General features: G+C 40.6%; 1 protein-coding gene and 2 non-coding genes across 3 annotated transcripts in view; 2 read left to right on the top strand and 1 right to left on the bottom strand.

The window, feature by feature from the left end:
* Positions 1 to 17,898, bottom strand: part of LOC136344686 (tyrosine-protein kinase-like otk) — a 26,430-nt gene extending 8,532 nt beyond the window's left edge. The window contains exons 1-3 of the mRNA XM_066292364.1: positions 17,664 to 17,898; positions 14,914 to 15,057; positions 14,059 to 14,223 (exon numbers count right to left, since the gene is read on the bottom strand). Coding sequence (XP_066148461.1) covers positions 14,059 to 14,223; positions 14,914 to 15,057; positions 17,664 to 17,712 — 358 coding nt within the window. The 5' untranslated portion in view covers positions 17,713 to 17,898. The remainder of the gene's footprint in view (positions 1 to 14,058; positions 14,224 to 14,913; positions 15,058 to 17,663) is intronic.
* TRNAV-AAC (transfer RNA valine (anticodon AAC)) lies at positions 6,960 to 7,032 on the top strand. The gene has a single exon. It is a non-coding gene; the product is annotated as a tRNA-Val (tRNA).
* Positions 7,538 to 7,609, top strand: TRNAH-GUG (transfer RNA histidin (anticodon GUG)). Its single transcript has one exon. It is a non-coding gene; the product is annotated as a tRNA-His (tRNA).

The raw sequence follows: 17,898 nt of genomic DNA, 5'->3' as shown, positions 1-17,898 counted from the left end.
CTAGTAACGAAAGGGAAGGTAACTCTGTATGCCTTCCCTTTTACAAAAAACCCTAAAGAAAAAAACAAACGGCGTCAAATCGCACGAGCGTGGGGGCCAATCGCATGGTGGCGGGGCGAGATTACTTTTCCTTGAAATTTCGTCTTCAACAATTCCATTGTTTGGTTTGCTGTGTAGCAGGTTGCCCCGTTCTGTCGACACTCCATGTCTGTGAGATCCATTGAGGCAATTCGCATCCAGAAGAAGTTGTTGCGATAGCAATCGCCGGCATTGCCAGTCGCATTTTCGAAGAACTCTTTTGAATTCGAACTGACTCAACCGCTTCAAGTTCCTCAATTAATCGGACAACTGCATTGCGAGAAGGTGCGTTTTGGTGACAAATTTTTTTTCTTAAACCGTCTATGTGAAACTGACCAAGTTGGTAGGGGATTTTCATAATTTCTCTGTCCGTGTAACCCTTCGTAACTAAACCTGAATGCCTACGTTTGAAAGCTGTCCAAATGAAACTGTACGAATGACAAAAAACAATAGTGATAAACTCAAAATAACGGGAATTAATGGGACACCCTATATAATCGATACGCGAGTTAATAACGTTATGCATATTTTCTATAGTTTCGCAGATTTGCCACATTCCCATGCAATTCCATCCGTTTCCCCCATTCCTAAGGTTAAATTTTGACGACGCATTGTCCCAACGTGTCCGCCGGCATTGACCCTTCGGACATACCACAACATTGCTTGGACTGATTTCAGAACCCTCGCAGTCATTAAGAATTAATAGTGCATAAAGTTAAAAAAATGCGAAGCAATTTAAAAAACACAATCGAGTCAAGGGCCCTTCCGTCCAGACAAAGGGGCGCAATGTTTTCCATTAGTCACACTTCTTTGTCGAGTTCTATGAAGTTTTCCCATGTTCGCCACTTCCTCTACGTACTTCATGCGTGAAATGTTAAAATGTAAATTTCAAATTATCATCATCATTATAAATCCTGCGCTTTTCGAGGTAGTGCAGGACTTAGAAGGGAACGGTGAAGAATTGTGTGAGAGTCGCTAGAACACGTTTGTTTAGACTTAAGCAACAAATAACTATTTCTTTCGAAGCTAAAGAGAGGCGATTGCCTTAAATGGAGGATGGGTGTATGGCATTGCATTGCAAGGTGTTTATTCAATGAGAGTGCCACCATATACAACCTGCAGCTATACACCGTGTTCAAGATAAGGATGTCCTGCGTGGGGATCTTGTAAACGGTGATGGATACGGTGGTAAATTGCAGAGAAGCTGCGCGGTCAACGGGACAGTTCAACAAGACAGGCGCATCTGCGAAATAATTTTCGATTTTCCAGTTATTTTGAAAAAACCGAAATTTTCGAATGAAAGAAAATTCCCCGGGTTCCCGGGTTACTGTGAGGGATAGGCGAAAGCCGCGACGTGACGAACTGTCCAGTTCATGATCGCGGAAGTCTACTATGGGAAAAAGAAAGAAAAACCGAAAACTCGGAAAACAAATTCGCAATTTTCAGTTTTTCTCTCGGTCACACAATAAATCTCCCGAAATTTCGATCTAAATATGTTCGCGGAGCAAAACTACCAAACTGGAAACACCATTGTCTGGGCTATTCTATAGCTGTAAAAGCCTGTCTATCAGCCTGTACGTATGTAATAGAAAAAGCACAAAAGTGGCATTACATTACAAGTCTTCCAGGGACTTTGAAAGCCATTGAACGTGTCGAGCATGCACTTAAGAGAGTCCTCAGCAGATTACCGCATTATTGTCCTGGAACTGCTCCCTCTTGGACAGGCACTAAAATTTTCCAGGCCTATTCAGATGCAGCTAACGCATCAAAAGATTTACGTTTATTTTTACATGAAAACCTTTTCTTTTTCTTGTGTCGGTTTGAGAAACGAGTTTACGGCTATTTGATGCGCCATCATCAGGAAAATAAACCGAAGGCTAGACTGATGGGCGAGTTTACTCGGAAGCGTTATTACAAACATCTAAAATAAAGAAATGTCGTAAAATTGACGGGGTACAGAAGCTTTTAACACCTCCTAAAAAAGTCGTAAACGCCTTTAAGTTCGTTGCAACGCCGGATGATCATTTAAATAAGTGTAAGATCTGTTTGAAAAAGGTCTCGGTACCAACGTCACGGTAAACACACTGCACCTCCACATGTAAATGTATTTTTTTCCAGAGGAAAACTGCAAGTTAAAAGTTAAAAAGGAAAATGTCTCGTCAGCGGATTATTCCCCCTAGCTGAAAATTTGCATTTGACCTAAAAAAGGGAAGCCCTTTTTATTGAGGGTCGATTTAGGGCATTGTAGGCCCGTTCGGTAGGTTCTTTTGGCTTTAATTCCTAATTTCCGTAAGGCGAAGAATGTGCTCGATTATTTTATTTCTTTAGAGTTTAAGCGGAAAACGCCGGGAAAGAACAAATGGGGGTACATCGTGGGAATTTCAAAAACTGTTTTTTTTTTGTTTTTTTTTTTCGACCAGGGAAAAGAACTTCGGACTGTGGTTTCTTGTAACGTATGTAACAAGACCGCATAGACGAGACTTTTTACATTAACATTTTACATGTGGCCAAGGCAACTGATACAAAAACTAAGAAGATTTTTTTATCTTAATTTTTGAAAAGAACTTGCACCTCTAGGCGTAGAAAGGCATAATAGTTTTCGATTGGTAATATCTCTACCTGTTACTGCGAGTAATCAAATATAGAATATTCCATTTAAAACAAACAAATTAATACCCCTCAAAGTGTAGGAACTTCTCAGTTATTTTTTGGACACGCTGTATAAAATATCTAAATTTTCAAGAATCGCATGAGATGTGCCTCATGCCTGTGATTTTTGGCTTGATCCAATTTAAACTTTCCTCGAAGCAGAGTTTTTGAATTTACACTACATTTTTAAGAAATCTCAATTATTTGAAATTCCTTAAGATTATAGGTGAACAGCAATCAAACTTACATGTACTTTTCTCAAGGAATGGAAAACGGTGCTAATGTAGTGGATGCTTCATAAAAAAATAAAAAAAAAATTTAAAATTAAAAAAATAAATAAATAAATAGAAAAAAACACAACTTTGATATTTTTCGCTCACTTGCAACTTCCCGTATAAAAAGAAAATAACCTTAAAATGTGCCCTTATTTGAGTTTCATACAATGCAGAAAATCTAAATATTAAATACTTTAGCCGCAACACTCCGTGTAGCATGACGTGGGTAATAATTTTTCACTAAATTTTGAGCTTCTTCCAATCCAATTGAAACTCTAAAAAGTGTCTTTTGCTGCGGTTTTGGCCAAAATTTCAGAATTTTTCGTGCTTTGCCATCAAAAATTCCCCGTTCTAAAAACGAGCATTGTCAACAGCTTCCTGGTTTCATCTAATATTGACATTACACACACACATTACGTACACTTCCATATTCTGGATGTACTCAAAAAATTATCATCAAAATTCCCGGATAAATTGAGGTAGCACCACTCGCCGGGAGGGAGGCACAGTGGGAGGAAATGTCGATGTCGCACGACAAGCGAATTATTTTATGAAAACAGATACCCAGTGCAACTCGAACTGGAACCATCCGGGTCTTTTCGCACCTCGCACAGTAGCAATTTGCGCAACATTACTTCGACTCGGGTTCGGCCGACTCTACACCGCAATTTCCACCATTCTAATGGTTTAAGATATGAAGCGACACCTGCTCTTTATGTGGCGCAGGTTAAAAAATAATTTTCGGCGAAATAAATAAATAAAAAAACATTTCCAGTATTATTTATTATCCATGGTAGAGCGACCGAGGAGCTGATCCCGGTTTTAATGAGTTTTTTGAACTGTCTTGGGCCGCCATTATCCTCGCTCTCTTATTTATGGACGGCATCCGTGCCTTTACTCGATTTCGCGGCTTTGATGCGAATTCCCGAGGTGGAATCGCATAATGAATGCACCAAGTACCCGAGGATCGGGTTCGAGTACGAGATAAACGGCCTCGAGGTTTAATTCTTCGTTGATGAACCGATGAACGAATCGACAATACCACCGGACCGCTGACCGATTGTGTGCCTTTGCAATTTGACATTGACCCTCAGACTTGATCCTCTTGGGGGGCTATCAATTCTCCATTATAATTCCGTCGCATGTGGCTTATATGGAACTCCGCTAAAGCATTTAATAAATCACGCACTTCTTCAGAAGGCGATAATTGCCCGTATCTTATATTTGTAGCGTTAAGGACCGAATTGCTTATCCACATTCATGTAATGGATATAATTTAAATTTCCTGGAATCCTAATTTTAAATCCAAGCAAAAAGCGGTTGAATTATCCGAGAGGATGGCATGTAATATCAATAAATTTGTCAGGCATTAAATCGTTAAATTTAATTCCTTTTTTGGTCATTAAAGCGCAGACACCATTAGTTGCGTTATGCATCGGATTTTAGTTTGGGGGCATTTTAATTCACTGTAATGAATCGATCACGTATCCACAATGAGACGCAACCTCTTGTCTAAGCAAACAGGATTCGGTCCCCCGAGGTCTCCAGTTTATCGTATTCCGTGTAAACGAGGCCTAAAAATAGCCAACAATCACAAACAAAGACTCTTTGAAGAATCGCCGTTGTAATTGATTTAAAACTCTTCCGGAAGAATAATTACAGCCAAAGGAAAATCGCGACGTTTCACACCGTGCCATAACACCTTTTGATGTCTGATATTTACGAAGGAAAACATCTCCATCTCGCTCTGGAGATCAATCATCCAAGAACCCATTGTTTTTTCTGCACTTGGGACAACAAAACGTTAATAGCCGAGCTTCCGTGCTGACTTTGATGTCGTCGATATCTCGAAAATAACGAGCAAGTGTTTGCACAGGAAGCTTTTGAAGGTACACCGACATCGACTCTTGTCTTTGCTTCGTTTATGCATAATTATGGTAAATATGACGGGCACTGCAGCTTTGTGTTCTCATCAAAAGATCCCCTTCGAAGATATTTGGTTGGCTCAGTGGGAACATAGTAATTAAACTCAAACCGTAACCAAATCAGTCTAGCCAAAAAAGATGGAAGTTCGGGCGCGCGAGGTGTCCCAATTCTCGGGGATCTCGGAAACCGTGAGCGATTCGGTTTAAATGGGAACAAGTTGGATGTTTGTATATATAATCAATCGAACGTTTCCCGACCAATAAATAGTAATGGGGCGATAGTTTGTCGGCCTGCACGCAGCCCGGATTTGAGCCCTCTACGCTCCTCGCAGTTGGGTTAGGCGCAAAAGAAATTCCTAAAAATAACGTGATTTTTGATATTTAATAAGAGAAATTGAAGATGAAAAATCGGTTTAAAAACTGAGGGAAAGTCGCGATCCTTGGGAATCCCTTTCAGATTCTTTTGAAGCACGTTGGAGCAGCGGTCCTCACGTTACAAAATTTATTGGGTACCGCTTCGACAGAATGACTCTTCAAGTCAGACCTCGGCGATCCCAACTAAAAAACCATGCTACGCCCGAGCCCGAAGTCAATTTGTTATGAATTAACTTTTTATAAAAAGGTTCTATAGCAACAGAAAAATAGGCGGAGGTAACGTAGATTATCGATAAATAACGGTCAATTTTCAAGTCTCCAGTAGCCGTAACCGTCTAATGGTCAGAACCCCACGTTGTGGCCATAGTAACCCACCTTCCAATCCTGGTCGTCGCAGTGTTTGCACGCCGTCACCGGAAAACACACTTTTTTAGTTATTTTTCCTCAAAAGTGCAGGGAAACTTCGGAGCAGATTATCCTCTATCCTCGTTTCTCTTACAGTTGCCGAGACCCTTATCGCTGCACTCCAGTGACGTTCACCCTGTATGTATCACGCTCAGGCACATGACATCGGTATATATATATAGGCAATCATGCATCGTTTAAAACGTTAAATTGAGGGATCAACCCTTGCAGCATATAAATAATGTGATCAAAGGAAACTGCAGGGGGTTCAATACGGAGAACGGACATACGCGGTCGGAAATCCACCCCGCGGGTTGCACCCCCGACACCCTTTAGTCGTAACTTCCGATTGCTGACATTTATGACCTAGTGCAGCTTGGTTGCATTACGTCATCAACCTATGTACATAATAGAGGCCCTATTTGGTTCGTTTTTAAATGGTTTTCTTCCATTGTTGGAGTCCGAATCGAGTGGGGAAACGTTGCGTTTGGTGTGGAAGTTTGATGCTATATAAAGAAAAGGAGACTATGTAAATGCTTTCTTTCGCTTTTGGCATATAAAACTTCGTTAAGATCCAAACAAAGGCCTAATTTTATTAGGATTTTGTCGTATTTTTAACCTATGCGGGCCTTTGAAACGGAATAGGCGTTCAGGGTCTGTTTAGATTTATCACCGAAACCGACACACGTGTAACATGTATAGCCATGCTACTGTCTTCGGTTTATAACGCTTTCAGTCTAGGAATGGTAATTAAACGAGACGCTGCTCATTAAAAAACAACAGAAGAGCCAATAGCTTCCTTTAATCGTAACTTTCAGACAATATAATATATATAAAATTCCCTCTTAGGAGCCATACTCTAAGAGAGATTATTGCATTTCATGGTGTCTCTTTCTAAGATTTTTCCTTCGGGAAAACTCCAGATGTTGTTTTCTATAAATAAATTTAATTCTGTGGTGAGAGTGAAAGTCAGATAAAGTCAAGTATTCCATCTATCTCTAAAATTATGTAACAGGTATTTCCTGATGCGGGGGTGTAGAAAGCTACAAACTCGAAGGAAAATAAATTGATTTGTTTTGAAAGTTCAATTTGATTCAATTGATGGTTGCCCCATTCGGTGCGGAAAAGTTTTTCGTCCAACACTGAAATGAATGCGGTAGAGTAACTTTATTAATAAAGTAAGAATAATAAAAGTAATAACTGTAAAACTTTGTGAAAAAAGTAATCCCATTTCAGCTTAAACTTCATAATTGTTTCCGTGGTGTAGTGGTTATCACATCCGCCTAACACGCGGAAGGTCCCCGGTTCGATCCCGGGCGGAAACAGAAATGTTTTTTATTTTGTTTTTTTTGCCAAATTTATTCATTTTCTTTACTTTCAGCTTAAAAAATCAAGATTTTTAAAAATTTAAATTGACATTAGCAGTACATTCGAAATTTTAAGTAACTCTACTCATCTTTAACTAACTTGTCCCTATATCCAGAAAACCAAAACGAAATGGTTCGGGGTGGTTCGGATTAGTCGAATCGGTGAGGACAAAAAAATTTTTGCAGCTGCACCTCTTCATCTCAACTCCTCTCACAATGTTGTGATGAAATTCAACACTCAGATGCAATGATCTGTCTAAATGCCAGCCCTGTGTGGTATCCAACCCAGCTCCCAACAGAGTTATTTTTCATTCATTAGCTCGTATAAGCATATCTAATCTCACATTTCATCAGCGGGGATCATGGTTGATTAGCCGACCAGACCCATGGCTGATGGTCTACAAAACTAGGTGAAAGAATGCACTGATTTAATTCAATCAATCATACTTTCAAGTCTCCAGTAGCCGTGATCGTCTAGTGGTTAGGACCCTACGTTGTGGCCGTAGTAACCCAGGTTCGAATCCTGGTCACGGCAGTGTTTCAACACTGTCACGCGGAGGCGCTTTTTTTATTATTTGTTCTCAGAATTGCAGGAAACTTTGAAGCCCCTGTATTCCAAATTCTAACTAATTTTCCATTTTCCAGGGAGCAAGTAGTGTGGATTTTGTCCCGGGTCTTGAGGGTCTTAAGAAGATTGTTTGTGATGGATATCACGGGTAAGTTACATATGCACCAAAATCAGTTTGTTTGCCATAAACGTGTTCTTCGATGAGTGACTGGGCTCAGGTGACATTGGAACGGTGGCAAATAACTGAATCTTTTGCAAATTTATTCGTGTTTCCACATCTTTGCGGCCGGTTGTAATCGTCGTAGGCCTCATCGACCAGCAAAGAAAAACGTGACATCTTGATTTTCCACGAGTAACATCTGTACGCAGAGTGCGTGCCATTTATTTATTATTTTCCATTACCTCTGTTGGCTTCTTCGTAAATTGTTTGTCAGACACCGAGCACGATTTTCCCAATTTTCTCCGGCCTACTTTCCAGTCCCGAGTGGCGAAAAGTCAATTACATGCCTGTCACAAAAAAGGAACGTCGTTCCAATTCGTTTTTGTTCAATTTCCAAATCGAGTCCGGGCCTGCCCTCCGCAAAAAAAAACATCTGACGACCACTTTTGTTCCAAAATTTATTCGACAGCCGGCTGATGGTCGATTGTCTTTAGCCCCGAAAAAAGCAGACGCAGCGATTTTGATTTTGAAACTTTCGCATCATCCGATGTTCAAATGTCTAGTCGAGTTTTTGTTTGGTTTTCTTGCCCATCACCGGGCAAGCGGAATTAAATCCGGTCGTCAGACAGGGCAAAATTGGAAATATCGAAGAAGGGCCATAAACAGCAGGCGTGATATCTTTACAGCGTCATATAAAAATAGTTTAACGATATTGTATGGAACATATAATGGACACCTTTTGACAACAAGAGCGATAAAGGCAAGAAAACTCAATATTGACTAAACGCGGGCCGATAATAGAGGACACGTTAGATAAAGCTGGAGAAGCGACCCATCTTTCCGGTAAACGCTACTCAAACATGTGTGTTGTTAATGAATTGGAAAAATAACATGCAAAGTAGCCTTAAAGGTGGTTCAAAAAATTGTTTGAATTCCAAATTTTTAAATATGGCCACGTTGGAGGACTGATGGGGTGACCCGAGGGATAAACCAAACCCTCTTGTCTTCTACGCGAGGGAAAACAGAACAATTGGCATTTCCCCCCTAACGGAAGAAATTGTTCTGGGGTCCCGTCTTTAGGATTCACCCGCGATGGCATGCTCATCTCGCGGGTGGCCTTAACCCTATGAGTAATCATCCGAATTAAACCGCATTAAACATCCAATAATAGCTGGAAATCCGCAATGGAACCCCTCTCTAACCCCTCATGCAAAATCACTTTCCTCTATACATTAGACTTGAATAATTCAGACCCCTCAAACGTCGTTGCTCACAGTGAGATTGCTTCCGACGGGCACGTCGCAACATTTTCCAGTTTCCGAGCTTATCCAGACAGTTCCCAGAGTAGTTTTGATTTTACGAACATCGAGCCAGGACATCTTTTGTTATTCCGCATGGACGTGGATCTAGAATTCTCCTTATATTTTCCATTCGTTCTAATAATGGAAACTACATAGCTCGCACTGAAAAATGTTGTAGTTGTGATCTAGATTTGCATTGCCGCATGAAATGTAATAGCAAACATTCCAGTGAGTGGGCGCCAGACGGTCTGCACAATGCACCCGGCTGGATAATCTGGAAATTTATGGAATCGTAAACATTGTGCAGACACACAAATTGAAATTTAGCACTGTCGGACTTAATTGCCTACCGCCATGGAAGTTATCAGAGTCGAGTTTATATCGAAATATTCGTGAAGATATATAGAGAACAAACGAAGTAACCCTAACAAAGTAATGGTTGGTAATAATACACCAAATTCGTTTCGTGGTAATTTCCTGTGCATCCGTTTCGTCTAGAATAATTTCACGGTTGGCTCACGACAGGAATGAAGGCCTTTCAGGCCCGCCATGAAAGAGGTATAACAACGAGCTTTTAGCTTATTGTTTGTTTGCCCTACAGGCTCGCAAGCAAGACCATTGTTCTCGAACGGTTTACGGAAAATATTGCTTTTGAAGGAGCAAATGGCGCTAGGTACCGACGTATCAATTACCCGACGAAAATCATTTAAGGAATTCTTGATCTGTCGCTTTGGAGAACTCTTTACAAGTGGCTGGAAATACACAATACCTCTCTCGTAATACCCGTAAGGGCCTATGCATAGACGAAGGAAGGCAGGCGTCCCCCTTAGTCTCGGCTAGGTCGCTTATTTTCATGCAGCGATGTAAAGCTAAGATCAACTGGATGGCTGTCTGTAGTGAAGTGTTTGTCTTCCTTATAATACCTTAATTTTTTTCTTTTCAAACCTCGCACAGGCCTCTAGCCACTGATGAGAAATAAGGAAAATTCTATGCTTGCTTCAACGAAGTCCTCGCATCCACCTAAGCAGACATCAATTGCCCTCATCATGCCACCCTTTCTACCTCGAATATGAGCCACCTTTCAACGGAGAGAGGGATGTTATTATGAATGCCATACGTCCTATTTAACAGATGTGCCCTTATACAGGGCTTTTTCGCTCCCTCGTGCCAGCACGCTTGCTTTTCCTATTTTTTCTGCTTTTTTTTTGCTGACAAACCGAGCCTTCGCTAATTGCTCCGTTTTTCTGATTCGAAGAGCTCGCATGATGCTATGGCTTTTGGACGCTTGAAAGATGAATTACATAAGGTTACTTATCACATCACGAAATGGAAGTTTCCTGGATGGAATTTCCAGGATTTTGGGTCCTCACGCGAAGTATCCAGGGCCAATAAATGCCCCGCATTCGGGTCACTTAAAAAATTTATAAAACTTTTAAACGGGGGAAGGCATGGTATACTGGGACCGGTGCGGCATTTTAGTGTACACTTATTTGGTATTTAATAGAAGTCTGTGGAATTCTGCAGAGTCTTGGAAACACCCCGGGGAATACCTGAGTGCAGTTCGACCAAATGTGCAGCAGCAAAAAGGTGAGTTTGGCCGACCTCAAACCAGACTTTTTAGGTACGCGAAGGTAAAAAAAAGGAAAAATCTATGTCTACACCTATACAACATCTGAAGTACCCTTTTAGCTCAAGTTTGTTTTATTCCACGCCGCAACAAAGCAATCTAACGTGCCTTCAAAAATATGTGTAAACTTTCAAGCGACTTTGCGCCCTCAAAGGGCCCTCGAACGACAAAGTGTACGTTTTCGAGGAAACTTGTGAAGAAACTTGGAGGAAGTTTATGGTGATCGGTAGTTCGCAAAAACAACTTTAAAAGCTGTAGGATGTGTGTTATCTTAAGTTGTATTGCTGTCAGTTTCGGGCTCCATCCAGAGGGTTTGTCTCGGTTTTAAACACGCGAATAATGTTGAACAAGGCAGTGGTGCAACCACTTGCTTGCAACCGCCTTTGCGGTTACACAACGAAAACTGCACTGTGGGATCTTTTTGTTGCCCAGTTGATACCAAATATTTCGTGAAATTTGAGAGATGCCGGTGTTGAGGTTCTAAGCTTTCCTTGGGAACGTCAATAGCTTTATAGGGGTTTGTGTGAGAATCGAGGACATGACCTCTATCCCACCCCTTCTCCACGCACCTAAAAACAACTCGCGACGTTGAAACAAGAATAATATTTACACTGACTCTATGTGAGGTGCCATAAACGGGGGATCTCTCATCGCCTCGTCAGAGAAGACGGAAAAACGACTTTCGACATGTTTGTTTACAACTCACAAACACCCGCCGGGGTGCTAAAGTACGAGAACCAACCTCCATTTACCAATTTAATATGAATGCCGAATGTGGGCCATCGAAAGGCCCTTAAGGCTAGGAAAAAGTGCTTGTTAAAATTCGATTCGCGTGCGATCATCTCGCAAAAATGGTTTCTTCGTTCGAGGGCCCACCACCGTTTTATGACCATATTAAATTTCAGCGCCGACCTTTCGGATCGACGAATTAAGGTCCGGTTACCTTTTCGATGCAGCCTTTGTAATTCTAATTAAAACGATGCTGTGAGTACTTTTAGGCAAGCAAAAGCACCCGGCGAAGGCACGTTAAACCAAAACAGAGTGAAACGGTGCAGAAGAACGAAGTGGAAATAATGGGCTTTTATATAAAGCAGACTGATTTTATCTGGACTGAATTCCATTTGGCAAATGACTCAATGTAAGTGGAGTTTGTGGAGGTAAAAAGGAGACGGAGACACGTTTCAGCTCTTTATCGATGTGCAAGATTTATGTGTCTCATTTCGTCAATTTTCAGGTTGGAGTGCAGCTGCTATTCCAGAAGAATAGAGCCTGGAAAAAGCAAGGTACTCGGGATTATAATTGTTAATCTGGACTAACACAAACGTTGGTGAAATCATGCTTTTCGAGCTGTCTTAAACTTAACCTCCAACGTGGGGATCGCAGGAACCGCAAGAGACCGACAGTCGGTTAGATGGACGGAAAGTTACGATTTTCGGCGGAGATTAATATGAAATTTCTCAGAAACCAAAACAAGTTTTGCAACCCCCTTGATGCATGTTCGTAGAGCTCATTGAGTTGAGCTATTGTTCAAAGCAATCGCTCCACGGGTTCTCGCTCGGATCGGCGCGAAAAACTGACAAAAAGTTGATACCATTTGGAAATTTTCAGGAAAACTGAGGTCTGGAAAATAAAAACTCTTCGAACAAACTTCACTTGATCGATTATTTGATAAATCAATTCGTATCCGCTTTCAGAACCAAAGAGTTCGTGCACAAAGTAGGCACTATAGCTGTGCCTGCATCTCAAGAACAAACACGGAAGCAAAGCTCGACAAGAGCCTTTATACGATCTTTTTTTTAATAAAATAATAATTTACTTTCTAGAGCTTTTACGACCTTTAGTCCATGTCGGTACATAAAAGCTATTTTACGATATCCACGGGACTTTATTATCGAATGGTAGAGATGCGAACCAGAAAGAGAGGAAGCGAGAGCAATTAAGACCCGGTGGTCCCTCCCGGGGTTTTCGTTATATTTTTATGGAGACGATGAAACAGTTTATTAGTTTTGCGGTATAGAAAATATACTGATGATGCTTAATATCTCTACTGGATAGATTCTCATGGCGGTGAGAAGATGCCGATAACAGAATAGAGGGCGCAAATAAACATTTCGCGTTTATCGGGCCACAAATCCGTATAAAACCTCCCCAAGTGGAAGGGGGTTGGCGGCCACTAACCCCCCAAAAACGGCCGCTCGAGTCATAAACTACCGACTTATCTCGGCTGCTGTTCCGCCGCTGAGTTTCACGACCTAGCTTTGTCGTTTTCCAACCAGTGCAGTGTTAAAAATCCTTCAGTTCTAAGATACGCCCCGCTCTAGCGATTCAGTGTTCATTAGGAAAATACGGGTATATGATGATAGCATTTGAAAGGGGGAGTTACAGGGAAATTAGGATTCTCTTCTGGGAAGCTAGAGATATGGGCTCCAGGTTTTCCCTCGCCGCTGCTGATTTTTACGACCGTTGGCGAGGCAGACGTGGCGGCGTCCAATCTGGGCGGCCCGACGACCGGCGTCGCGCCACTCCAGAGACCGTAAAACTTTACGAGCACCGCATCGACCCGTTGCCACGGACAACGCGCAAAGGGCTCGCGTTAATTCCCCTTTACTTATTTTGAACTACAAAAATACCTGGGAAAATTCCTAAATAAATAAGCGTTGACCATCGTCATGTGACTCGCACTGTTCCCCATTTAAGGTACTTACTAAAAGGCTGCATATAAACAATGACAACATTTTCTTAAACTTTTTAGGTGCCGCTCTGACATTTTCCTCCAAGTCGAATTTACTGGTCCGCAGTACAGTCGGGGGGAAAGCCCCCTTATGGCCCTTTTGGAGCACGTGCTTCGAGCCATTAATGAACGAGCCAATTTTTTGTTTCGACTGTACCTCAGCACTTGACATGTGCTGAATGTTGATGCGGATTTCAAAAGTCGTAATATTCATTGGTGATCAGTGATGAAAGAAGAGGAAAACGAACTTTGGCTAGTGCACAAACACATCAACGCAAGGGAAAGTAAGCTATTTCTTGCTTCGGTTTCCGTCTTAGATTTCCATAGGAACCATGGTTATTTCTCAGTTGGTATTACGTTGTGCTTTGAATCATCAACTTACTTCAGCTCTTGCGTCAACGAGAAATCTTCGAATTCTTTAAAAACTGCGTTGAACATTTAGATTCTCCTTTAGACCCCCCCAGCCCCTTAATGACCATCGCGTCGGTAGGCAACGGATTTTAAGCAGATTTGTAATTGAACCTCTATTTTAAAGCAATGACTTCGTTTCATTTCTTTAAGAGGACGAATGAACTGGGGCTATATTATCGTACTTACATTCAATGAGCAAAGAAGCAGGTGAACTGGTGATCGGAGCATTTTTGCGCGTTACGTCTTCAGCAATGCACGTGAATTCGCCAGCATCCCTTTCTCGGTCGATCCTGGTAATGTGCAGATCGCCGCCCTGCATGAACCGACGGGTGGTGTTCACTACCTTGGAACCTATTAGGACAAATGAGAAATTTTTATGACTTTTCCCAACCGAAAAAATGCTCATGCAAACCGTATTTAAAAAACGAACTTTATTGAACAAGTGCCGAATTTTCTACTCTGACCTGAAATCAATTTTCAAAAATCGCCCTGTATATATAGTGAAGAATGCGGAAAAAAAGTATGCGAAAACCGCATTCCTATCATCGTTAATAAGCGAAACACCCGGCAAAGACGACGAGCATGGGACATCCCATACAAACTCTGCTATAAAGTGGTGAAAAAACGTTTTGGCTGCGGTTTTGCGTGAATAATATCGTGGTTATATAGCGGTTACATCTTAATATATTTTAGAGGACATTCTTCAGAATATTGTCCTCGATTGCTTTTATTTTTAAATTTTTAACGAACATAAATAATCATTAAAGTTGGCTCCACGTCGCGGACGGACCTGCAATTATTTAATTTTCGGCAATAAATCAGCCGCGGGCGCCCATTTCAAGTTTTAATTACCACAAGATTAATGGCATCCTATCCTGTAATTAACCCCGCTTAAAAAAGGACCAAGTCAATATTAAGGGTGGCACCAAGAGGATAATGGTTTGATTAACCTTCTCCGGTGTATGAATATGGACGCAACGTATTTCAATAATCAGGTAAAAAAAGCTCTGAAGCCATAGGTAGAACATGAATAAAACTCACCATTTAATTCCCAGTAGTAGGTAATACCGTCGGCAGGTTCGACTTCACAGGGAAGGGTCACTGAGGAGCCCACAGTGACCGAAACATCCTTTGGTGATCGAGAGAAATATAGTTCGTTTGTTTTGCAGCCGATCAAGTCCAGCCCTAAAATTTTAATTTAAAGTTTTTAAAATAACAGGCAGTGTGAAGCCCACTTCGAGAAATCACTTCGGAGGTCGCTCTAGCTCAAAAACGAGTGCGGCAAAATAACCGCTGAATGCTGACTGACACTTTAACAAAATAAACAAAATCAAAAAAGGGGCGCCATATTGCTGCACTCACTTGAAGCTGAGTGATTGAAGTGAATATTTTGCGATTACTTTTGGCGGTCATTGAGAAGCTTTATTTTGAGCTCGGTCTTGTTTAAAGCGAGCATGAGAACTGGCAAAATTGCCAAAAATTCACGTTGGTGAAATACATATATGAGTAAAACCCGGGTTTAAAAAAATATATGAACTAAACTGAACGAAGACTGAAACCCAAATTGTGGTTACTTTATACATAATACGAGTAGGCAGCTCTATACGTAATACACAACCGAAATCGTAACATACATATGTGAGCTACGTATATCCCAGGGTGGTTCTAAAGGTGTTGCGATATTTAAGATGCTGATTTTTTAAATTGTTTTAAGACGAAACTATTATATAAACGTATGTAAAATGAGTCGTTTACAAGATACAGAGTGTTAAATATTAAGAAAAATAGGACATTTTTCTTCATATTTCAAAAATTGTCCAGGATATTTTGCTGTAACTCGGTATACCTACACAGTAATCCAAACAGTACAATCCCCTTCTATTTAAAGGAAAATACTGTGACCGTAGATGTGTGTAGGGGTTACCATGTTAATTCTTATAGGGAAATAGAGCGTACGCCAGTGGTATTTACCACATTAGATACTGTTTTTTAAATAACCGATTCAAAATGCACCACGAATGTCGCTTATATTTTTTGATACGATAAGTCGTTTTTGAGAAAAAAATAATATAAGCCAGTTGAGAATTTATACTGAAAATAATAGAAAATTTGTAAGAGACGAAGTTGCCAATACAACACAAATTCATGTTGCATTTAATCGTATTCCACGATTTTAAATTTGTTTTATTTAACACCCTGTATCTCGCAAAAGACTCATTTTCTTCCATGTTTATATAACGTTTTCGTATTTGAACAAGCCAAAGAACCACCTCCTTAAACATCGGAATACCCTATATATTATTTAAATATGTAATACGTACGTAAAGCAGGGTTTTACGAGACAACTCAATTTCTAGCTGAGCTAGTCTATAAATACATGAGCCGATAAAAGAGTAGTTTTATGTCCGATTTGATGTTGATATTATTAATTGGGCACTGTAATAAAAAATTTATGTACGGAACGTGAATAGACGTTTTACTTAAGTGAAATCTCCACGAGTTATCTCCGAAACCGTGAGTTAAAAACTTGTTTATACGGGAAAAAGCTTGCCATTTTGAGGGACGTTTAATACACCTCAAAGGACAATGTCAAATTACTCTTCGTTTCGAAATTTTACGAGAAAATCTCATTTTAATTCGTAGTATCGTTCACCAGAAATATTCAAAAGGCCCCCTATCTCTCGCACATGCCCCCATGCAACAAGACAGATCACGGCCACCCTGTATAATATTCGATCGAGATACTGAGCAGGATAACGGCAGAAACCTCAGTAGGAACGCACATAACTTGACTTATCACAATTCCAAGTATAATTATTATTATTCACCTCGCAATACCCACTCTCCAGTTCTCACATATGTATATCGACACCGTTCAAGCGGTGGTTTACCGCGCGATACCGCTGGGAAAAAGTCATATTTCACAGGGCATCGGTGAAAAAAAATTCAAGCAAAGTTCAATGAAAAACCTATCTGCTGCTTGAACATTTTTCGAGCGAAATCGCGCGGAAAAACCTCGCCTGAGCAATGCCAATAAGGACGTGTGCTTAGGCCTCCAAAATAGGTTCATATTGCATCGGTGGATCCATCGTTCGATGAAAAGAGAACAAATTTTCATCGCTTGAGCGGTACAATATCGGCGGAAAGAATACGTCTTTCGAGGACTCGAGTGATGGCGCATGTATGTATAATAGAGATTGTAAGTCACCCTGAATCCTGAATGGGTAAATCAAGGAGAGAAAAAATTGGGAAAATAAAAAAAAAACGGTACAGGAAAGGCGGTTCATTTGTTTAACGTTTTTGCATCACATGTGCCATGATTTTCAAGTGCCAGACAAACAAATGAATGCAGCCGCCAATCGCCAATGCAAGAAAGGAAACGAGTCGGCCGGTTTTGCTCTGCAGGCACGGCCTACGTTGATTGTTGATCTTTCTCTTGTTCATGGGTCATTGCAATTTATTGACTCGCGATTTGAATTAGGATTGAAAATCTCGGAATTGCAGAAATAATTATTGTTATTAAGCGCATATTCAGTGCTATTCTCACACCTACTTACTTGGTGTGAAAAGGTCACATAAGTAGCTGGGTATAACTACTTCATTAGCTAAAACCGCCGTTTAGAAACCGGCTTCTTCCTGACTTAATACGTTGTAATACTACTGTTTATTAAAGTATGGTTAAATTAAGTAATCTTGGAATAATCGGCTGTTTAAATGGTAACAATAATCCTTTATAATCTGACAGTAAACTGGCTTTTATAGCATCGAAAATATATATTACATTTACTTACCATAAAAAATAAATAATGTCAAAAAACAACCTCTATTGGATAGGCACATGTTATCGCTTAAAAACCGAAATTTTAGAGAGGAACAGAAAAGTTTATCTACACTACACTACAACACGAGACATTTCGTCACCAAAACCACCATTTTCAGTCATAAAACGCGAAAGTTGTAGGTTTTTCATTCAAAAAAAGGTCGTAATATTCCGACAACCAAGCAAACGTTCCCAACCCCAGCAAA

Source organism: Euwallacea fornicatus, chromosome 17 (genome assembly GCF_040115645.1).
Source record: "Euwallacea fornicatus isolate EFF26 chromosome 17, ASM4011564v1, whole genome shotgun sequence".
NCBI lineage: Eukaryota > Metazoa > Arthropoda > Insecta > Coleoptera > Curculionidae > Euwallacea > Euwallacea fornicatus.
The sequence above is the reverse complement of the archived record's forward strand: the minus strand, read 5'-3'. Positions and strand labels throughout refer to the sequence as shown.